The sequence below is a fragment of the Gordionus sp. m RMFG-2023 genome, chromosome 1 (assembly GCF_954871325.1).
Source record: "Gordionus sp. m RMFG-2023 chromosome 1, tfGorSpeb1-WG-v2, whole genome shotgun sequence".
In the NCBI taxonomy this organism is placed as follows: Eukaryota; Metazoa; Nematomorpha; class Gordioida; order Chordodea; family Parachordodidae; genus Gordionus; species Gordionus sp. m RMFG-2023.
In genome coordinates, this window is record NC_088775.1 from 84,490,976 (window position 1) to 84,516,717 (window position 25,742).

Genomic DNA, 25,742 nt, shown 5'->3' on the forward strand with positions numbered 1-25,742 from the left:
ATAAAAATCAATGGAAAGGCAAAAAAACATACAAAATGATTTTGAAAAATATCGGAAATACAATAACATAAAATACTAAGGCACTTTAAAATCGGTCCCCCATTCGTATTGGTCTTTAAATGGCGACGAACGTTGACTTCCACCATTCATGTAGGAACTTTTCAATGGGGATATAGCGGAAAGGTGGGATTTGCTGATTCCTTTTTTGGCTTCTTTGAATATTTCGCCAGTAAAATCTTGCATCTGGTATCTGATATGTTATTTTTATAAATAAGTCAATAATAATTATGACCCCCCTCTAACGAGAAAAAATATTAAATAATATTGGAAGGAAAACTTTTTTGTAAATTTTAATTTTGATAGGGGAGGGGGGTGGAAGTTTCTGGATAATTATATCGTCATTAGCTTAGGGGAGGGGATATAGAAGACTCTGGAAATCAGAAGATAAAATTGGTGAAAGAATCAAATAAATTGTGAATGATATATAATGATGGTAAATTATTAAAATAGCTAGTTGATAAAATGATACAACTTTGCTTGGAGGATTTAGCTGTAATAAAATTCAGGCTGGCTTACCTCGAATACTGAATGTGAATGAATTTGATCATTTAAGTCGATATAGGTTTTTATGACTAAATTTTCTAAATGAGCGAAACTTTAGTGCAAATGTTAAAATATGACAATTTATTCCAATGATGATTGTACCTCGATTTAAACGTTTGCGATACGATTTGTATGAGCTGGCATTTCAGTGCTTCACGTTTTTTCACCAAGTCGAAAAGTTTTCTTGATAAAAATTTATTTCATAAAATAAATAGAAAAATGTATGGGATTAAGATTATCATCAAAGTATAATTAGTTTAACTGATTTTAAATTATATATAAATAGTGATAAGTTGCAGATTATCTTACTGACTTTATATTTTTTACAAACAAGTTATAAATGGCGTCAATTGTAATTTATTTACATTGCCCTAAGCAGATCTCGTTTGAGTTTTAACATCTTTTCGTAGGAGTATTCGTCATTTTTACGGTTCTGAAAGAAGAAAAATTTTTATGGTAAAATAATTTAAAAACAATGTTAAGTTTTAATTTAAAGTCAATGACTATTATAGAATTATTTTAAAATAAATCAAAAATTGATTTAAACACCCCCCCCCCCTCCCAATATCTTTAGACCGATCATCTAACTTTGTGACATAGATGGTGTTAGGATTGTTAGATATTTATAAAAAATACATCAACTAAATAAAATAAAAGAGAGAAATTAATTTTAACAAACTTTTCGAGTTTGCATTCTTTCGGCCCTCCGTCGGAACGCTATGTAAGGATTGGAGATAGAGCTGTCAACCGAATTATTGTTTCCCAAACTATGCAAGCTAACAAAACTATTGACGTTTGTGTTAAGGGCGGATGTCATATTCAGCTTATCCTTCGAAGCGAATTCTTTGTAAGAGCTGGCCGAAAAATGACAGGTGTTGAAGGAGTTTATGAGTCCCTTTTTGTCCGTCAATACTCGGGGAGTTAAGTGAGATCCCTAATATTAGGTATATAATTTTTTGGCTTATGATTATATATAATATAATATTTCGCGAATGTTAAATATATGGATTATGACAAATTTTTGACTATTATAATCATTTTACAAATCTCGCTTATTTTAAAATGTCTTTATTCAAATAAACTAACTATTTTTGAATTTTATTATTTCGTTAAAATATTTTAAGAGCCTGTTATTTTTTTTATACTTTTTACATCCTTTAGTTAAATCTATATAAATAATCCTCAAAACGTCAATCAAATTCAGCCAATAGTATTCTTTTTAAAAATATTCATCCATCATCGAATAAAGGAGAAAATACTGATTCCCCTTTAATCTTGACGGGCAATGGGCTGGTATATTTATAGAAGACGAAAAAAAATCATATGTAGGTGTTTGTTTAATTAAGAATGAACTTTTATTTTTTTTTAAACGGAAAAAGATATAATAATTTGGGAAGTTTAATTCAGTAAATATTTAATTAAATCAAAAATTTGGCGTTTCTATTATTAATAAAATATGTATTACGTGGGACCAATTTATTTATAATTTGAATTTTAATGTTTTTCCCTCTTTTAAATATTTTTAAGAGTAAATTTAATAAAAAAATTATATATTCAACAAGTAGAGGATACATTGAAGCTGATACTAAACCCAATATTTTAAATCTAATTATCTCTACCCAAAAATCTTTTGACTCTTATTTTAATAATTAATTTTATTTATGTTTTGAATAAATTCCTTTCCACGAGATTATATCGTTCTAATAAGTTTGTTCAGTTCGAACATAAAATGTTCAAGACATTTTCTATGGTTCAAATGGTACACATTCGTTAATTATATATTTTGCCCATAAATATTGTTATATCCTCATGTTTTTTCATTATGAGAAAACATATAATAAATATAAATTTATTATTAATAAGATCGATTTGATTTATTAAATAATAATGAGATTAAATTTTAAGATTTTTTTTTTATTTAGCTGCATCCAAAATAAAAAATTTATGATGACAGGTATAAATTAATATAAATATTAATGGGCATGAATGACATATATGTAAGTTGATTATGAGCTTATATGATAGATTAAATATTTGATTTAAACATAAAAAGGGGATATTTGATTCAATGATCAATAATTATATTTGCGTGTTTTTTATTATTGGAATTTACATATACTTTAAGTATCCTCTTTTTGTGCCAATACTGGTATATGATCTGCAACACACTTTCGTCCTCTTTACATAACAATTTAGCCTCTTCGTAAGATATCATCTATGTAAAAATTAGAATTTTTTTAAAAATATAATTATCATTTTAAGACAAAGCTTTTGCAGGGGAAGGAGAGGGAAATTATTATTTTTTCCTACAATGATAGATACAATTTAATTAGCTAGGAAAAACTTGATTTGTATAGAGGTGTATTTAAGTCAAAAATATAAATAATAAGGACAGTTAAACCTATAGATGCTCATCATTTTGGTGATAATAGAATCGTTTATTCATACAGATTTTTTTTTATCGATTTAAAAGAATCCTTTTAAAAAAATCTAAACTCTAAAAACAAGAAATATAGACAACGCACAATAATTTGATTGATAAATTTTTATTTTTTACCATTGGAAGAAATAAAATCCACCCTTTTAAAATAATAATGAATATAAGGAAGGGTATCGATTTTTTTATTTAAATTAAAAAAGCGGGAGGGTAAGGCTTCACACCTGATGTCCGCTGGCCTTTTCGAAATTATCCATTAGCCGTTCAAGCACCATAGGTTCTATCTGGGTTTTGGACTTCAGGGTTGTCTCATTCACGTTTTCTAACCAGGTTTCATCCTCGTTATCAAGGTCATATTCGGGCAGAACGTCTTCAATGTCGAATGCTGTTTACGCACATTAATTCGATATATAATAAAAAAAATAGGTTAGAAATAATAAAAACTGGAGTAATTTTTTTTAACGACCTGATGTTAACACACGGGGATATATAAGGATACGTTGAAGAGAGGAGGCGGGTTGAAATGGGAAACACCTGCCAATTACATTGTAAGTTTAACATACAAAACCTCCTAACTCACATTATAAGAGACAAACTAAGGTTTGATAAATTAAGACTTACTAAAGATAATTAAATACAACTTTTATAAATAATTAACAAATATCATATAATGCTATGAATAAAATTAATAATCGAATCATTCTCATTTATTTTGGTAAACATGATATTTACACATAATCAGAGGTGTATCGACACTTAGTATCTGTATCGGTTGAGTGTCAATATATTTGAGATACTGATACCCAATTTTTAAAAAATATTTTGAGATATTTAGCCTCCCCTTCTTTTCATATTGGAATAACGGCTTACAATTTTATTGATTTTTTGGGGGTAAAAATAACTTCTCTTTAGCCTTTTAAATTAAAATGTACAAAACAAAAGTAAACCAAGTTATTTTTATAAAAAAACTCATTAAATTATATCTGAGTTTTTAATATAAATAAAAAACTTTAAAGTCTGCCATAAGAAATCTTATTGAAACTCCCAAAATTAAGGGGAGCGCATTTAAAGCCCCATCGCTGTTTGAAGCTAAAGGCGAATTTTTTTCTTAGTTATAATATGTGCAAACTCTAGTAGCAATTTTAAAAATATCTGAGGTGGTTGGAGTGCTTTTTGGTGATTTGTCAATAAATTTTACCATATCTATATATATAAAAGCAGTCACAGATATCCTTCATTTTGCCCGTCAAGATGATAGTGAAATCAGAATTTTCTCCTTTATTCATTTACGGATAGTTCAGAAATTTTCCCTTTATTTTTCTGATTTATCTATCATCAAAGAAAAAATTCCTATTCCCCTGTGATATTTATTTTAGATAGATATTTATGCAAAACAATCATTATTGGTATAAGAACATCATTGTGGCTTGCTTATAACTAACGATTCTCTAAATTTTTCTTTGGAAAAACCCTCAGTTGGTATAGCTGTCATAAGGGTAAAGTTAAGATACCATCAATCAGATATATTCATTTTTTTACAAGACCTTTTATTAAATCCTAACAATGAATTTCATTCAAACTTTATGAAACATATCCGTTCTTATAATAGTGCCCTTGCATTAGGTGCACAGAATTCTAATAGTTTGAACCTGGGCCCATATTGTTTAGAGTTCATGGGCAAATTTATCATAGGACATCTCATTTATATCCTTCCACAGGGAGGCATCCTAAGTTTGCACGACTATAGATCCTTGCAGGTTACATATGAATAGAAAATTCAGGTTAATGAGGATCTCAGATATTTTAATAAGACAGTATACCCATTTTCTATTAACTTTAAAACTTTGTGAGAAATTGAGAAAGAAGAAAAAAAAGAGCCATTCAAGAAAATCGTAAAAATCAATGTGATCTTTCGTGCAGATCGCACAAGTGATAAGCAAAGATACAACATCCCTAATATAGATGAAGTTGCTATGATTTTTACTAACGATGATGGTGAACCCCCATTTAAACAGGATATCAAAGTCTATTCTCGAGTTGATGGTAGTGATCTCATAAATATAAATATATTAAGTCCTGATCTTGATCCAATGGTATATCCTTTATTATTTCCTTTTGGTGACACTGGTTGGAAATCAGATTTAAAGAGTGAAGGTGTACAAGAAAAAATATCTCACTATTACAGTTTAAAATGTTTAGATTAGCAATTCGTGAAAATGAATTCAACCCAATCTTTTTTGCTGTGAAATTATCACGATATATTGTTGTTTCCTATTTATAGGTCGAGGCAAATAATTTAAATTTTATTAGACAAAATCAGCCAAAATTACGAATAGATGAATATTCTGGATTAATGGACTACTTGGAAACAAGGTCAAACAATATAATTCCTGGTAAAGCAGTAATAAAATATCATTTTTTCAAGGTTCTCAAAGAAATATGCGAGAACGCTATCATGATGCAATGGCCATTGTGCTCAAATTTGGCAAACGTGATTTGTTTTATTACTTTTACATGCAATCCTAATTGGCGTGAAATTAAGGAATTCCCGTCCTTCAGATAGACCTGATTTATTAGCCCGTACTTTTTAAATTTAAATTAAGTTAGATATAAATAAAAAATTTATTTGGAATATTCAATCAAATTCCAAAAAGGAGGTTTGCCTCATGCCCATATACTTATTATTTTAAACGATGATAGTAAAATTGAAACATTACAAGCTATAGATAAATTTGTTTGTAGCGAAATGCCAGATAAAATCCTCGAACTTAGACTTTTTCAGATTATTACCCATTTTATACATGGTCCTTGTGGGACAGTTAACCCCAAATCACCTTGCATAAAAAATGGCATATGTAACAAAAAATTTCCTAAGGATTTTCAAATGGAAACAAGGCGAAATATGATAAGTATCCATACTATAAAAGGCGAGATACTGGCATGACAATTTTTCTGACACGGCTTTTATATATAAATGATGGTAGTATTACAGCTTTACCAGGAATTATATTGTTTTTGCAAGTAGTCCATAAATCCAGAATATTTATCTACTCGTAATTTTGGCTAATTTAGTCTAATATTTAAATTATTTGCTTCGACCTGTAAATAGGAAACAAATATATTGTTGTGATAATTTCCCAGCAAAAAGGATTGGGTTGAATTCATTTTCACGAATTGCTAATATAAACATTTTAAACTGTTATAGTGAAATATTTGCTCTTCACCCTTTAAATCTGGTTTCTAACAAGGGTCACCTAACGGAAATAATAGAAGATATACCATTAGATCAAGATTAAGACTTAATATATTTATGAGATCACTACCATCAACTCGAGGATAGACTTTAAAATCCCGTTTAAACGGGGGTTCACCATAATCATTTGTAAAATTCATAGCAACTTCATCTAAAAGGGATGTTGTATCTTCGCTTGTAGATTATATTGATTTTTTAAATTGGACAATTTTCTTGAATGGTTCTATTTTTTCTTCTTTCTTAATTTCTCCCAAAGTTTTTAAGCTAATAGAAAATAGGTTATTCTGTCTTATTAAAATATCTAATCTTTTCAAGAGATTCTCATTGCAACCTGAATTTTCTTTCATAAGTAACCTGCCATTAAAAGCCTATGTAGTCTCAAGGACATATAGTTGTGCAAACTTGGGATTTGATAAAAGATCTTGTAAAAAAGTAATATATCTGATTGATGGTATCTTAACTTTACCCTTATGACAGCAATTCTTAAATCTGCCATCTGATTATTTTTCCAAAGTAAAATTTAGAGAATCACAATATTCACATTTCACACTTAGTGTTAAGCAAGCCATAATAATGTTCTTCTACTAATAATTGTTCTGCAGGAATATCTATCTTAAATATATAATATAAATTGTAATTACAATTTAGTACTTGTAAATAAAATAAATATGAGGCCTGCTAAAAATTATACATACAATTTAATATTTTTGTAATTAAAACAAATAAGAGACCTGCAGGCCCGGCTCTGTAATAAACATATGCCAGGCCTATAATAATTTTTTTTTAGATATTCGTGCTGGGATATTTCTGATAGCCATTATAAAATAAAGGTAAAATTTATTATTTATCAATCATCGAATGAAAATATTCTGAAAGCCTGTTATTCTTGACGGGCTCTCAGCTAGTACTATATATAATATAATCAAACCTTACAAAACTTTATATAATTTTTTTTTAAAATCATTATTATTGATTGCATTTGATCATTAATACTGAGTTAGAATTTTTATTATTACTGGTATCGGGTAGTATTGGTATGCAATAAAAAGAATAAACATTATGCCTGAGAATGGTGCACTCAATATTTGTAAATAAACATTGATAAACTTTCCAAATATTATAACATTATTTCCAATTTTAGCATGCCTCCCTATTAAGACATGTAATAATGAAAGAATTTCCTCAAATTTACGAAGGCTAAAAACATATTTGCGAAATATTACCTCGTAAAATAGATTAAAGCGCTCTTAATGATATAACATAAATTACTATCGCGTTTTTGTATTATGTAAATATATGGAATTTATTATATTTTATAAACTAATAAAAATATGTTTATTCCAGAGAAATTTATTAACCCCCCTCCCCCCCAAATAAACGAGAAAAAAAAGTCTACAAAGCATAATTAAATTAAAATTCGAAATATACATTTAAATTTCAAAATCACTCTGGAAATTGAGATTTTCCAAAGACCCCTTTAAATTTCGATAAAAAAAAATTGTAGGCTACATGTTCTGAAAGAAATTTTTAGCTCGTTTGAATTTAATGCGTATTTAGATCATTTATTTCAATAATTAGTTAATAAATTAAAAAAAATTAAATAAATTTTAAACGTACGTTGAACGTGTATAAACTGTTTGGGCAACGGGAAATTTCCCTTGTAAAACGTATCGTAGTCCTCTCCAATCTCCACCGATGGCGTAGGTATAACGACGCCTTTAACCGTAACCTTTTGGTTCTGAATGGCTTGCTGCAAATGATATTCCTAAATTAGGCGCACGTGCCAAAAATAAAATATTATACAATATACTTTAAAATCTAAATTGAATTCGTTTATTATTGAAAATATTCAAAATTTTATTTAAAACAAACAAAGAAATATTTAATCAAGAAATTGATCGTAACATATAAAATTTGAGGGTAAAAAATAAATTTAACAACTTGGGAAAAAATACGAGCAAGAAAGCAAAGCTTGCTACTCTATTGTACTTAATTAATCTACTATGTGTGATCACTAACTACTGGAGTTGCCAGGTGTATTGCAATGGGTACGCCTCCGCCTTACACGTTACATGCATAAGGTGTAGGGTGTGGGTTATAGATGGGTACATGGATAGTGGGAGAAATCAAGGTCATATTAGCATTTTTAAATCTGACATCGTACCCCCCCCCCCCCAACTCTAAATCTTAAGTAAAAAAGAAACTACTCATAAATTTAAATAGGTTTTTAATGATTTTCTTTACAAACTACATATTTTGTTTATTAATTAAAATATAATTATTTTAATGAGTCATCATGGCTAATAAACGTAAAAAAATTACGCATAATTTCTAATAAACTAATCTGCTGCGGGTCAAAAAATAAGTATATCACGTGATATGGTGCTGAACCTTCTTAAGTCGAATAATAATATGTTAGTTTTTAATACAATTTCAGGCTCAGATTTTAAATGTTGCCGAGAAATGTCGTAAAATCGAATATTTCTTCAATATTCTATTCGTTTTAGAATACGAAGAATGTTTCGTTTCGAATTATGTTTAAAAAAGAAAATATTTAAAAATTTGCCGAACAAACCCAATATAATAAATAAATATACTTTCTGAAAATCGTAGCTTATTTATTTGTATTCGATTTAAAGTGTTTGCCAATAATTATATAAACAATATTTCAAAAAATCACTCATTACAATAAAATAAGACTACGAGTTTATACAATTTTTTTCGGAAACTTGAAAATGGCCGATTTTATAAATCTAACGGGAAAACTGGTCAGAGTAAATAAAATTTTAAAATGGCTCCGCTATAAATTCAACCATTTTTACGATCATCTTAAAAGATTAACGACAAAGGTAATTAAATAAATATTCTTAGACAGGAATATGATGACTTAGAGTTTTTATTTTAAGTGGAAATGAGCCGATATCATTTAATCTTATAAGTATCGGGGGATATCCCCGATATACTTAAAAAAATTCATTTCGTGTTTTTTATTAACCAACAGAAACCTAAAATGGGAGAGATGGTTTTCACAAACAAAATGTATAGGTTCGAATCCCACCTGCTCAAAAATATTTTTTCTTCCCATTTTCAGACAATCGTCGTTTTATTTTATTAACATTATTTTAAATTTTCGAACGTTTTTGTGCGATAAAATTATTATGGTAAAATTTTTTTTTATATATTTTATTTTTATTTTAAAAATTTAATATTTTATAATGTAAATTATATCAAACTAAAAATGTTTGGTTCAATTCACAATGCGAGTTTTTTCATAATTTGGGCATTTTGCATGTACTTCATATAATTATAAAAAAATGCATCTTGTGAAGTTGTATATTATTAAGATACGATATATTTGAAAGAGCATCTTTTAACAAATCCAGTTACAATAGACATTTATTAGGTCGGAGAATTTATTCTGGTTTTCTGCGTGAACTCTAAAGTTAAGCTTATTCAAGAAATGGATGAGGGCTATCCCTGGGCTAGAGGGAGGCCATTAGACCGGAGATAAAGTAAGAAAAAATCTAGCCTAATCTAGCCTTCTGAAACACCGTTTCAAAATAATGCATAAAGCAATATATACTGATAGCTCTATAAAAGGGTGTTGACATCTGTGTGAATACTTTACTATCAATAATTAAGCAGCAGTAGATATAGCTGGTATTATTGCATTTGCAAACAGGATGGGGTGGAAATAAAAATTCAGAAATTTTGACAAGAACCCAAGGTTAAAGCTAGTGATAGTCTCACTGAGCCTTTCTCAGCCCGTTTTGGAATTTTGGATAAAATATATTATAATATTTTATTATCCAAGGTAGTGGTTGTTAGAATCGAAAAATAAAATTGAATATTTTATGGGGTCAATGAGCTAATTTTAAATTCTGCAAATGAGATAAGGTCACTCATGGATAATCCTAATATAAATTAATGGTTCTAGATGATCAATTCATCTATTCAAAGAAGAGTTTATTTCATTAAAATATTTTCTTTGAGATTATCTATTTACCAACTCGGTTTTTTAAAATTCCTATTCTTTTTTAAATTGAAATTAAAAAAATGTTTGAGATGTGGGGAGGGGGGAGGTGATAATTAAAACTATCGATTTTTATTTAATAATATAGTTAAATGGAACGTTGTTTATTTCGCATGGCATACCAACAATGTTTTAATGAGGAGAGGAACATATACTTATTTTTTTAAATTGATTATATTATAAATTAAGCTAAGGGAATATCTGTTAAATATCTTGTATGGGCCGATATTTTCCTATCTACCAATCCATAATATCTTATACAATGATTTTTATGGGTAGAGAAGGCTATAATTTTTTAAAAAATACGTTTCCCAAATTAGTAAGTGATTATGAAAAGATATCCGGTTATCGGCTGCTATTCGTCTATCTTTACGGATATATATAACTCTGGGCTCACCTTACCAACCAATATTATGAATTTCGATCAAATGAAGATTGGATAATCCTTCCTCCCTCCCCACCATCTCCCGACTCCCTAAAATATCGATTTCCATATCGCGAGATAAAATAGGAATTTTTATCGCGATCAAACTAACCTTGATTAAATTTAATTTCGGTAAAAATAACCCAGCAATTCCAAAAAAAAATGTTATGCACTGTACCGCAAGCCAAATCAATTTAATATATATTTGGGAAGCGTATCAAAAATTTTTTTTCAAATTAGTCTAAATTATTAATACAAGCGTTTAATTAATAAACAATAAAAAATTAAACGGCTCTTGACCGATTTTTAAAAACGATTTGATTTCATCGATTTTTAAAAACTGTTCGATTTAGCCGATTTTTAAAAAGAGGCGTTAATAGTAAATTAAACAAGCTTAGAGATTTTCCCCAAAATAGCAGATGTTGACATTTCTATTAAAGAAATTTCGAGGCTTCGGTAACAATATTTTAGCGAAAATTTTTATTTAGCACACTAAATCGAATCATTTTAACTCTAGTTTTCGATATAAAATCGATACACTTTAAGTCTAAAAAAATGATATCGTCAAAATAAGAATTCTCTTTTTAGGTATCTTTACCTGTTTATAGAAATATAAAGATTTAAAAAAATATGTATTGACCAAGTTCTTAATTTTTTTATATAACAAAAGACTTCGTGTTTTTTCGCCAACGTTTTTGAATTAAATATTTTTGGTGTTTTGGATGCAACCTAATAAAAAAAATATTTTTTTAAAAAAAATCTAAAAAAACCAATGTCCGCCGTTTTTGTTTTTTTATTACCAAATGATATTTAAAAAAAAACCATTAACAAACTAAAAAGGATGAAAAAATATATGTGCATGTGAATGACCTATTCAAAACCGAATGAGTTATGGGAATACGCGGATACAAAGATGAAATTGTCTACTTTGACGCGAATTCGCACTAACTGTGAACGCGGGTAAAAGTTCGATAACGTTATATTAAAAAAAAACCTTAGGAAATTTAAAAATACTTTGTTTTAAAGAACAAAACATGCGTCACATTAGCAGCTCCTTTTATCCATATTAGTCGTATAAATTTAAGTTTCGTAAATCAGAACAATAGTATAGGAAGGAAGAAAACATAATTGATTGTTTCATTCTGACCGTGATTTTAAAACTCCCCAATTTCGGGAGGGGGGGGGTGGGTGGGTGATGGTGGGTAATTATCTTTTATGATAAAAATAAAAAGCAAACCCAGTATAGCGATATGAAATTTCCCAAGTTGAATTCTCATTTTCTGTCAATCATGAGATCAACACAACCGTAGGGAGTTCGATTTAATCGTACATTATTTATAATATATAAAGCATACGCTTAATTTTTTCATTCAAGTTTCATGTGTATATATATATATAGGGATCTAAACCGAACCCTTAAATATAACTTGACCCGTTAGCTCGTTTTCATCGAAACCTAAACGGCTAAAAATGATTGTGAACCACTTTGAATCTAACGATGTTATCAGGGTTGCCATGCCTCCCCCCATCAGTGGGAGTCTCCCACAATTTTTTAGTTAACCCACATACATCTCACTCCCACAAAACTCCCACAATTCGAAATCTCCCACAATCTCCCACAAAAATCTCCCACAATTTTTTTTTTTAGCATTTTAATGTTTTTAATATATAAATAATAATTTTGAGAAACAGTATTTGATTATTTTTATATTTTTAAAATAAATTTTAAATATTTATTCGAAAAATATGTCTAGTTCTTTTATTTTATTTTTCCGCTAATTTTAAATTCTCCATCCAATCCAATCCATTCGACATTTTCAAAATTTGAAGTTAGAATAGTATGTATAATTATTATAAATATATTTTAAATTTCTAGATTCTATAATTGCAGTGCTCCACTCAACATTTTCATAGAAGAATAGAACTTTTAGAAGTGGATTACTTTGGCATTTCTGCAGAATAATTTAGTGAACCTTTATTAAATTATATTCTTCTGATTGCAACTGCATATTAACAGCATATAGTAGATTTCTTATATGTAAAATTCCTAAATATACTTCTGCCATTTATTTTTGAAAATTTTTTTTTAAAATATTAGGACAGCTTTTATAATCTATTTATTTTTTAAAGGTTTGTAAAATTTTAAAATTCTACGATGGCGCGTATTAGGAGGAACCTGTCAACCAACATTTTGCTGACTCAATTCTGTAAATACACTCTGGTTTTTGCCAAATTCACTGAGGAATTATCAGATCAGAAAGCTGTCATGCAATTCATTGGTAATGCCAAACATATTTACCATTATATATGGTTAGCTATGTCTTTGGATATTTCATATCTGGAGAAAATTTTTTTAATAGTTTTATTGAATCACATTAATTTTGTTGAAATAGGGGAGGATAAGGGAAATGTTTTGATATCTCCTTATTAGATGCATCTGTTAGAATTGCATATGTTTGCACATCTTTTAAATCGTCAAGAATTGACCTTCTGGATTTATATCCTAAAACATTGTTGATAGCCTTGCTCATTTTGTGTTCTTTTCATTTATATTAGTCGTTAAATATTATGGGGAAAGATTCTACCAACATTGAGATGTTGAGTAACTCTCTGAATGTTGTACTGCATGATAGGTATTTACCATTTCCGCAACTGTAGTTGCATCTATATTATTTCTAATTTTTGAAGAATATTTTTGTTTTGCAATAGATGTTGATAGAATGCCCTGTACTGATTTATGCTTTGAAGATTTTTGATACCTCAAAATATCATATTCCCTTCCCCCATTGTATTAACTAAATACTGTAGAACAACTTCCCCGCACTGATTATAAATATTTTTTACATTGTAAATTTAAAATTGTTTGTTTTTTTATAAAATCTTATTTATACATTTATTTTTTTACATTGTAAAATTACAATTTTTTTATAAAATTTTATCTTGTTTACATTCTTTTGTAATTAAAAAAGATCGTTGGTTATTATTTAAAAAAATTAATATATTATAATAAATAAATATGTTATTTTAATAATAAAGATAGTACTCTAAGAAATTTTGTGTCGTACAGTAATTACCTATTTTGAAAAATAGTTGCGTATTTTATTTTGGAAAATAGTTGGATATTTTATTTTGAAAAATAGTTGGCTATTTTATTTTGAAAAATAGTTGGCTATTTTATTCTAAAGAGTTACCTATTTTATTTTGAAAAAGAGTTGGAAATTTTATTTTGAAAAATAATTGGCTATTTTATTTTGAAAAATAGTTGGCTCTTTTATTTTGAAAAATAGTTGGCTCTTTTATTTTGAAAAATAGTTGGCTATTTTATTTTGAAAAATAGTTGGCTATTTTATTTTGAAAAATAGTTGGCTATTTTATTTTGAAAAATAGTTGGCTATTTTATTTTTGAAAAATAGTTGGCTATTTTATTTTGGAAAAAGTTAGCTATTTTATTTTAAATAGTTGGCTATTTTATTTTGAAAAATAATTACCTATTTTATTTTAGATTAGATTTTATATTTATAAAAAATAATAAGCGGATAACTAAGTCAATTCTAAATCCCGGCCGCAGGCCGAGCCTTTGCGGGCCGAAGGCCCGCAAAAAAATTTTTTTTAGCAATTTCTCCCACAATTTATATATTTCTCCCACAAAATACCTAATTTCTCCCACAATTTGAAAATTTTGACCTGGCAACCCTGGATGTTATGCTTATAAAATAATGTGAAAGTTATTAATAATGTATGCTAAAATTAACAAAATACAACAAAAAAAAATTAAGACATCAAGCCAACAGAATCCCGAAGAAGCTTTTAAAAAGCAAACATAGTCATAAAATATATTTGAAAGATTAGTAAATATTTTAAATATTTAGGTCAATTCTCCTAAAGAACCTCACCTAAATAAAGAAATGAATATCTTAAATTTTCGGCAAAATTAAAGCAATCGATACTCCGAATTATATAAATTAGAAACCTATAAGCCTAGCCTTAAGACGGGGTACACGCCCATATTTTTATTTTTTAAATATACCCGGGCCGAGGCTGGGCCAGTCTGTGCAAATGGTCCCTCTGGAGGTCTCTGATATAAATTATCTGTAATATTGGCAGTGCCTACTACTCAAGTTAGCGTAGAGAGAAGTTTTTCAACAATATTTATATATTTCTCAAAGATGTAATTTGACTAAGGTACAAAATATAATTGCCAATACTATTTTTTTTTATGTAAAAAGTGTTCAATATTAAAGTTAATAATTCATATTTATTTGTTGTAATTAATTTATATAATAAAATAAATGTTCTCTAAATATGTATTTTTTTTATGATGAAATTAAATTATTATAAACTTTTCTATACATATTCCTAATGTAAATTTGTGTCTTAAAGAGTTCAAACCGATTTTGAGAGGTTCAACCGAACCTATATTATTATTTTTAACTGAACCCGAAACTAAATCGATATTCGTTTCAGGTTAAATCACTGTGTACAAAGCCGTCACCCTTTACAATCTTGGGCTCAAAAATTTTTTAAAATGATTTTCAAAATTACCTTTATTTTAGCTAACATTTTCAAAATTACCTTCCTTTTTCAAGCTAAAATTATCAAAATTAAATTTGTTCAAAATTTTAATTTTTAGTGTAGTGATAGGTCATCGTTTATATATACTTTTAAAATATTTGTATTATACCAACTTTCTATCTATTGATCACGAAATATTAATAAAGAACTAATTATTCAATTTTTTTTTAAAAATAATAAATTGATGTTTCGAAATTTTGAATTTTCCGGTCATGGGACGTCTAATTCAAATGTGAAGAAAAATTGGCCTTTTTATCCTTTTTTACATCTCATTTTAGACGCGAACGTTGTGGCTTAAGTTTTTTTAAAAAAGACAGTGATTAATTAATCGTCCAAAAAAATTGTTAAAGGCTTGCCATTATTAACAAAATGCCAATTTTAATCTAAAATATTAGCTGTCAAATTTTTTAGTATTAACTTTTTATACATCATAAAAAAATAATTAATAAACCGTGTACTGGCTTTCATTTTTTTGAAACTTATTTCTATTTATCACAAACTGTCTAAAACAGATTTAGTGTATAAATTAAATAAATATTTGGTTTGGAAAGAGTCATAAAGATACGTTTATCTGGCGTAAATCTAAATAGGTTGGCGTCGTCTTAAGACTGTTTAAGAGGAGGCTATATAGGTGGCTAAACAGATTACCGTTTAGAAATAAGATGAACCAGAACACGGCCTAACCCTGAATTCCCAGATCATCGTCAAAAATACATTATTTATAATTAAAAATCAAAATGGTGTTATAATGTAGCAATTGAATATCCGTTAAATAAAACAAGAATATTGGAATTGGCTTTTGCTATTATCGTTTATTTAAAAAAAATATCATGTGATTTATACAGGAATCCATGACTATATGAACCAGCAGGCCCACTCATACTTAATAAGTGCTAAATTTCTATTTCGATTTAAAATCTAGTGATACTACATGAATATCGACAGACGCTTCAAAAAAAGGACAATATTAAGGAATGATTTCGCGATTTAACGCGATCGGGATATACCAAGAGGATACCACCGTTATTTATTTATTATTTTTTGTCTCTCGCTTTCGGTGATTTATGCGAAAGAAAATCGGTAAAGTCAACACATATTTTAACCTATATAAAAATAATATTAATATTTATTATCATTGTAAAATATAAAAGTATAATTTTTTTAAAAAATATAATTTAATAATATAATAAAGGTTATGAATTTACGATTAAATTTATTTTGTTATAAATAAAAATGAGCCCTTTTTGATTTAAAGCAACCACGGGTTATAGTCAGATCAGGGAAACTAAATCTTTAAGTATTTCAGATAGAATTCGGGCAGAAGGTTTGGGACCACCATGGTGCTCAAATTATGCAAGTTTAAAGGTAATGCAACTATGTATAATTATAGGAGGTGGTGGGAATGAGAGTTATCCGGAGCATGTAATGTGATAAACATAATATGACGTGGAGAATGAATAACTAATATTAAATTTTAATTTTGTTTAGGGGAATAAAAATTAGGTTAGTTGCAAAAAAACCTAATCGATTTTTTTGTCGTCTGGTTTAAATCGAAAAATAACGTCTTTTTTTAAAAACAATTTATCATCCATCCTTTATTTTATCTGATATTCTATAGAAACAAAATCTGGATCTAGGCGCGTAAATATATGTAATCCAAGGTGTTTTATATGCCTGGTGTTGCTAAAAAAGTGCTAGATTTTTATGACGCGCCGAACCTAAGTTGGAGTCGTGAAAATCGGCATTCCAAAAAAATCTAAAATTAGTATACCAATAGATCATAGTTAAAGAAAGCCTTTCCAATGTTAAAAACTTCTAACTCGTCTAAAACATATCAGTTAAAATTTTTAAATGTCAAACCATTGAGATATCAGTCATTCCAACCAAATTTATCAACCTGGGTCGGCTCATTTGGTCTGCTCGGATCTTTTTTCAGCTTCAGAGCAGGCCCAATTCGGGACTAAACTGAGTTGGCTGAGCAATTTAACAACAGTAATTACACCTATTCAAGCTATTTTTAATGCATTACAATTTAATAGGCGAAAGGGGAATAGTATTTAGAACAAAGTTAGGGGCACAATATCCCTAATTCTATTTGTGATCTGCATTGGGCCTAATTTTTCAAGCCTGGCCCAAAATTTGTTAAAAATGTTTTACTGGCCTGGCTCGAATTTATTTAAATATGCAAATTAATTTTTATAATTAATAAAAATAAAAGATATATTGGTGCAGCACTAATTGTTAGTTTTGGCCCATATAGGAATTTTATTAAAAATTCTAGACCAGGTTAAACTGTTGGTTCTGATCTCAAACTTGTTTGGGTTTATTTAGGTCAAGTCAAGCTTGGGGAACAAAAAATTTTCTTAAAATCTGGCCATGCAATAAAATATTCTTAAAAATAAAATATGAAATATTATTATTAAAATTAGGGATACGGACAAAACATATAAAAATGTGTTAAATAAGAATAATAGTATAGAGTGGACTGATCATGGGTTGGTCAGGCATTTACTCAGACTCAGTTGGATTCCAACCTTGATTTAAAAATGATATGGTCTGGACTTGTACTTGTCAAAATTTTAAACTATTTTTTTATTTTCTTGATATTTTACAATTATTCAGGAATTAACAATAAAATTGTCATCCAGCTTATAATTAGGGATGTACCAATATTTTATATCGGATCGGGCCGATATTTCGCATATTTTAAAATATCGGTTATCGGCAAATATAAAATTTTCCGATCCGATCCAATATAAAATAGCGCTTTTAACAAAATTTAAAAAAAGTTAAAACCATTTATTTTTATAAATAAAATCAAAATATATATTTATGTTTAATTTTTTTAATAGTAATAATTAGTTAATAAACATTCTGCAATATAATTATTTTTTCTCGCATTCTGTTTAAAAAAGTTTAATCTCTTCAGAATCTGTTTTTAGTGATGCTAGTGATATTAACAGTCCCCATCACCGCAGACCGATCTCTGATAAATTGGAAATTTTGGTATTTCTAAAAAGAAATCTTCGATATATTAATTTTAACTATTAATTTCAAATTTCATAATATATTTGTTTATTACTAATTATGTAAATAGATTAATGTTATTACTTGTTATATAAATAATAGCAATTGAATTGAATATAAACTATAACTGATCATTATAATATATTTAAAAGACATATGTTATGGTATAGTAAAATTATAGATGTTGTACTAATAAAAAGTATATTAAAAATTAAAACCAGTATCTTTACAGAATACAAAATTAGATATGATATCAGATCGGTTTTCGGCCGATATCAATTTAATATCTGGAATATTGGATTGGCCTCCAAAAAGTGGTATCGGTACACCCCTACTTAATATCATTCTGATTTTGCTGAAATATCACAATTTCTTAAGAGTACAGTGAAAAAAAATCAATAAAATCTATTTCTAAGATAAAATTTTTGATCAGAAACATTAATGATAAAAATCCTATAATTTTTTTTATCAGATCAAATTAGATTTGAAAAAATAGATCTGCAGAGATGTAATAATAATTCGGAAGAGGATTGGGCCTAAAAATTTTGAGCTGGATTCAAAAATTATTAAATATTTTGGTATAGGTCATATAAAAAGAATTTGCAGGGCTCTACTTCTTGCTTGTAAGTTTGTCAAATCCCCATTTTTAAAATAATTTAATTTTATCGGAACAGGATATATAAGCTGACATTGGGTTTCCAGGTCCGTCTGATTATTATTATGTAATTATATATTTTTAAGTTATTTGCCTATTTATCAAAAATAATTTGTCACTTCAAGTAAAAGCATAAATAATGACTTATTTGATAACAAGATGCGTATAGGTGTTAGCATACTCAGTTAGAAATCTGCAGATAACTAGTGCAAAATATTTTTTATGGGCCAAAACATTACTTTGCAAATCTTTTTAAAGCTTAGAAATAATTTAAAATATTCTGTCATAAATAATTTAATTTTGTCGCACAATAGAAAAAATTATTTTAGGTGCCAACACCAGTTTAGGATGGGTTGAAAAAACTTTACAAATTTTCATGGGTTGGTTAAGGACATACCATGCTGACCTCTACACACAAGATTAGTTACACCAATTTTATAACTGACATGAGTAGCTATCAGGTTTTGAAATTTGTTTAACCCACCTTAATGGCTAGTTTGACTCTTTATTTAAAACATATAATATGCAATATAAAGGGAAGTCTGTTCTCATTTTGCCTAATAAATATTAAAAATAAATTCACCTGCTCATTATTTTAAAAATCCATTTTTAACCTGTTCACCACCCGCCAACTGTTAAACATATTTTAGAAAACCTGACCATACCAACCCAATATATGTGTGGGCTAAACCCAGTCCATTGCATATATCTAGCAGCCATAACCCAAAATAATAATTAAACATAATTAAAAAATTGCCAATATTAAACCATGAAATTTTTTTTCTGATCCATATATTTCTAAACAGATAAGAAAAGAGAAAATGTTTTAATTCTTTCCTAGTTCTTATTAGTATTAAAATTTTGTTGCATATTAAATTTATTATGTTGAATAAACATATATAGTAAAGGCTTAAATTTATAAATAAAATATATTCATGTGGAAATGGAGATTTCATATAAAAATTGTAATCAGTGATATCAATTAGTGCAACTTTGATTTTAACCATTTTCCTTTGAATTTTTATGGCAAAAAGATGTCATAAAACTATATATAACAGTAAAACAAGAAATTAAATACTTTTTTCACAATCCCATTTGTCAAAACCTTCATCATTAAAAAACCTCATATAAATCAACTCACTAATCATCTCTAACAATTATATTTTTCTAAATAACATGATTGACCAACCCCCTTGCTATTTAATTAAACCCGGCCAGAAAACTAATTAAAGAATATATTCAGATATGATAATAAATATTAGTTTAAATGTCAAATTATTTAGAAACAAAAATGTCAATAAGGGGTTCACAAATAAACTGACCAAGTTTCATTTGTAACATTTTATTTATGAAAAGAGCAATCCTAATTGTGAGGTAACATTTCAATTAATAGATATTTTAAAATAATTATAGCAATATTAATAATTATTTTTTAATAATGAAATTTCCAAAAAAAAGTAGTAAATAAAATAAATAATAAAACATTAAATAGATGGCGCTATATCTAAAAAATGGCGGTAAAGCTCACGCAAATTTTAAACGTGAAATATTTCTACATATAGAAGAGTTTGGAATATATTAAACTTACACTTTCTTCCTCTTTTTCCATTCCTGATGGAATAGGAGCCACCGATCTGGGACCCTGAGAAAAATCAGAGATTTTTGAAAAGTCTTCATACCGGTATATACAGATTGCTTTATTAACGTCAAGTTGGCGGGCCCTAAATGATAATTTGCTCATAATCCTTTCCGCAAGATGCTAGAAAGATATTAGGAATTTAGGATTGTTGGATTATTTGGTTTTACATAATGTCAATTTTATATTGAATTTTTTTTTTGTTGATAAACGAAGTTATCATGCATGATAAGTACATATATTGTATGCTGAGGTACAGTGTCTATTCATTAATTTTAGCGAAATTTTAAACGTATGATCAATTTATTTTACGAATTTACAAAATTGTATTTTCCATTTTTTCAATATGGCTGTTTTCCCCTATTTAATCGTCTACCATTACAATAAACACTGAATAATTTCCAATGATATTATTTGTTTACCATTTATACAACAAAATAAACTTGATCGACGTGAAAATTTTAATTTCCAAATTAACTATTTTTATAGAATAAATAATAAATATATTAAATTATAAAATTTCATAATGTTTTGTATGAAATATCAACAAAATATAAAATATATATTTAATATATTGTTTAAATTAACATAACAATTTTAATATAATCTAATATTTTATTATGTTAGTTAAAGATAAATATTTATGATAGAAAAATACTTATTATTCATTATAACAAAATGAAAACCAGGATATTTAGGGAGGAAGCTCTAGGATTGTTTAAAATTTAAAATAATTTTATAAAGAAGTAAATATTTTTAAAACGAAATGTATAAGAATAAATTTGATAAGTTTTTTATCGTTTATTCTCATATTTTTTTTTCCAAACAAGTGGTATAGGAGGGGATTTAAGGACAAACACGCCCTCCATAGAAAATATGATTAGATAAAATTTTGACTTTCATAAAACTCTAATATTGATGGAAGAAAAGTAGTTTTCATATCTTTAAATTTCCTCCTAATTTTCTATTTCCACAAATGATCTAAAAAATTTATTGTTCTATTCAGGCGCGTACGCAGGAATTTGGTCTGGGGGGGGGGGGGGATTTTTTTAAGAAATATTATTGTTTTTTAAAAATATCAAGCATAAATTTATTAGGACTAATAACTATTCCTAATACACAATTTTAAATTAATGTGAATTATAAAAAAATTATATGTAAAGAATCACTTAAATGACCTAAAATAGAAATTTGAATTTTTTGAGCCTTTACACAAAAAGTTTCTTAGGAATAATTTTGTATGTTATATATTTACAATGTAAAATCCAATATTCGTTGGGATTGAGCTAATTTTTCAATTATCTCATCCTTACTTGTCGTCAAATGCCTATGAATATTCAAAAGATCCAAACCTTTCAATCTACTTTCACATGTTGTACTTCTTGGTATGTTTTTCATAGACCTGCAGACCCGGCCTCTGGGCCGGACAGTGACTAGAATTTTTAAAAAAACACCCAAGCCGGGCCTGAATTATTTTTTAAATAACACCCAGGCCGGGTTGTATTTTTTAAAACAGCCTATATTTGAAATCGTTATTATTAGCTATAAAAATCAAAAAATATAATTTATTAAAATCCGGGCCGGGCCTGAAAATTTTATTTTAAAAAAAGCCGGGCCGAGCCTGAAAATTTTATTTTAAAAAAAGCCGGGCCGAGCCTGAAAATTTTAAAAAAAGAAGCCGAGCCGGGCCTAAAAAAAGCCGGGCCGAGCCTGAAAATTTTTTGAAAAAACCCCAGGCCGGGCCGTAAAAAATCTTTAAAAAAAATCCGGGCCGTGCCCTGCAATTGGTACTTCTGCAAGCCTCTGTTATTCTTCTTAAAAAAGAGAGTATTCTCTCATTAGTTTACTAATGGGAAGCGTTTAAAACCCTTTTAATACATTGGAAATTTAATCTAAAATATGTTTGAAATAATGCAGAGCATCCATAGCAATTTTTGGGACTATTTCAACTATAGTTAATCTTATAAACATAGTTATTCAGCTAGTAAGGCATCATAAGATACTTTAACATCTTCATAATAAAAATCTAACAAATATTTTTTTTTCTATCACCATCTGAAATAAATTGAGAAGGCCTTTGTGGAAGTAATATTTGCAGATATAAGTAGTGCATGATGAATTAAAAATTCATTTATTTGGGTTATAAATGTATCTGCATCTAAGATATACTCTTCTACTGATCCTATATTAATGTTTTAACGATGAGCTTGCCTTGCTACAAGTCGAGGGAGACAAATATTAAACACGTATAGCTCTGCTTTTGACTCAACAGTAAAATATAAAATTCTTCATCAACATTAGCCCTAATTTTCTTGAGTTCTGATAAATGCTCTCAGCTATTCTGACCTTCTTAATCAAATCAATGTCATGTTTTTGAAAAGTAATATTTAAAATAGTTGTATAATTAAATAATACATTCTAATGAGAAATAAAATTTGGAATAAGCATTTTATCCAATAATTTTCTTGCTTCTGAGGAAATATTTCTTTTAGGTCATTGTGATATTTCAGTAATAGCAAATAATTGGCTCTTCTAACTCCTTAAGCTGTTACTGCTTGATGGAAGAGGCTCTATCTCGTTGGACAAGGTTGCAATTTCTTTTTCCCTTTTGGACCAGAAGTTTCAGAAATAATTATTATTTGACTAGAAATTTGAAAATGGTAGATAAATATTACGCCACTAAAATTTTTAAAATAATAACTAAATATTACGCCGGAAAACTTGAAATCGAAATTGATTGATAAAATAACTTATGAATGTGATAATAAATGTAATAAAATATATATTTAATATGAGATATGAATAAATATTAATAAATATAAATTAATATAAACAATAATATTTTTGAAAAATATATCCGGCATCTGCATTTTTTGGCTTTGGGGGAGGATTTGCCCCCCCCCCGCTGCGTACTCCAATGGTTCTATTAATAAAGTACTTTAAAAAATTAAAGGCACGAATAAGTAATATTATAGCCTCATTTTATAATTATAATAAATTTTTATCTTTAAAAGAAAAATTTATTATAAAATATAAAAAATATTTGAAAAATAGACATCTAACCATTTCTATTTCTAAGTCTAAAATGCACGTATTAATATTTAACAATCACTGAATCTTAGATAGTGCTTGAGTGCAGAACAAAACATTTACATTGTAATCGTTTTTAATTTCATCGTAACCAATCTATCTTATTATAATATAAGAGATAAGAGCTATCAGCTTTTTACAAAAGGAATGATATAAATTTCTTAGTATTTCGCTACCATACCTCCTCTAAATTTATATATTCTATGATAAGTCAATATAATATGCTTATATTCTCGAATAAACAGAATATTAAGCATAAATATAGTCAACTCAAATGCTTAACCCTTATACCCAATAAAAAATCCTAAAATTGTTCCAAATATTAAAAAAATTAGAAAGATATTTTTAAAATGTTCGTCCTTTGATTTTATATTTTCAGAATTAAGATGCCCAACTCAAATTGAATATTAAATTAATTGGAGAATAAGCTAAACTTTTTGCATCTCAAAAATTAGCGCAAAAATGAATATATATTGATTTTAAACAACCCACATTCCATGTATTGTATTAGGTTTTATTTTCTTTTCATGTGTAGAACCATCTAAGAAAATATTATTTATAAATTGATTATATACCCTTTTTCATATAATATAATATCATCCGATTTTGCACCATTTTGTTTTTGTTTAAGGCGAAATGAGAAAATTGTAATAATAAAATAAATATGACAGATGGAAAATAATATTTATTTACAATAAAATCTAAATATAGGAAAATAACTACAATTATTTAAAAATTAGATACTAATTTTTCAAAAAAAAGGGTGCATATCCCCTTTTCAAATTTTAATTTTGAAAAATGGGGTACATTCTACGTGGTTGGTTTGGTATTGAATCATTTTCCATTTAGTTTTTTCATAATTCTAAAATAAATGGAGGAAAATAAATGTTTCAAGTTTTTATATATACTCTCCCCTCATATATTAAAATTTATTTTTTAAATATTTATTAGAAAAATTATATGGCAGACAAAATATCATTTGGAAAATTAAATATTATTTATCAGAACATTATTTTTTTAGAGAAATAAATACAAGGAAATAAACATCACTATATACACCGCAATATATACAAGATTAACAATGAGGCACTTCAAATTTTTTGAGAACTAGAGCTTAAATCAGTTTAACGCCAGCGGATAACATTTTCAATTTATCAATATTCTAAACTCTTTGTGCAACATAATTTTTATGAGTAAGCCCAACTTTTTGGCAAACACCAATGTTATTGATATTATAGCTGATATTATCGAGACTCATTATCAATTTTGACCAGGGTTTAGTATAGTTGTAAATAATTTTGATTGGTAACACATTAAATATAATAAAAATTTTCTGATATGTGAAGGGTAAAATCACATGAAGATATTATATAACCAATTATTATTTATATCATGATAAAATAATATACTAGTTTGATCTCTATTTATACGTCAATAATAAGCAACGATGTAAAATTCCAGGAAATTTTGAACTACATTTAAGTATTGATTATATTAGGGATTTCCCGGAAATTTTATAGAATTTTGGGAACTTGTTAATCCCAAATTAGCTAATGATAAAAAATAGGAAATATTTTCTAAAACCCTTAAATAATCTTATAAAATGTATATTATAATAAGCTTAAAAAAACTCGAAAAGGAACCCATGACAAAGGCTAAATTTAATTTTTGATTCACTTTAAATACTTAAATGACAATTATTCTACTATTATGTAATTGTGCTATATATTGAGCCCTACAGATTAAATTAGGCTAAATCTGAGCTCGGGTCAAAAATTTTTAAATGAATTTGGCCAGGTAGAAATTTTAATTTGATTTACTATTTGTTATAAAAAATATTTATTTCCTCCTTTTTCTTATATTATATTGCCTATATAAAATCTTCACATATCGAAAAATAAAATAAATTTATTCGTAAGGTTACGAATAATGTTATTCGAATAAATAATATATTATATTATACTATGATCTCGTGCATCATTAATTTTAAAATTAAAAAATATATGAAGGAA

The 25,742-nt window shown here is 27.4% G+C and overlaps 1 protein-coding gene across 1 annotated transcript in view; it reads right to left on the reverse strand.

Annotated features, from left to right (window-relative positions):
- LOC135922252 (protein PF3D7_1417600-like) overlaps positions 1–20,980 on the reverse strand; it is a 30,781-nt gene extending 9,801 nt beyond the window's left edge. The window contains exons 1-8 of the mRNA XM_065456667.1: positions 20,593–20,980; positions 7,911–8,058; positions 3,265–3,425; positions 2,723–2,818; positions 1,283–1,537; positions 969–1,036; positions 706–786; positions 85–250 (exon numbers count right to left, since the gene is read on the reverse strand). Of these exons, the coding sequence (XP_065312739.1) occupies positions 85–250; positions 706–786; positions 969–1,036; positions 1,283–1,537; positions 2,723–2,818; positions 3,265–3,425; positions 7,911–8,058; positions 20,593–20,745 (1,128 nt within the window). The 5' untranslated portion in view covers positions 20,746–20,980. The remainder of the gene's footprint in view (positions 1–84; positions 251–705; positions 787–968; positions 1,037–1,282; positions 1,538–2,722; positions 2,819–3,264; positions 3,426–7,910; positions 8,059–20,592) is intronic.
- Positions 20,981–25,742: the final 4,762 nt, after the last annotated feature.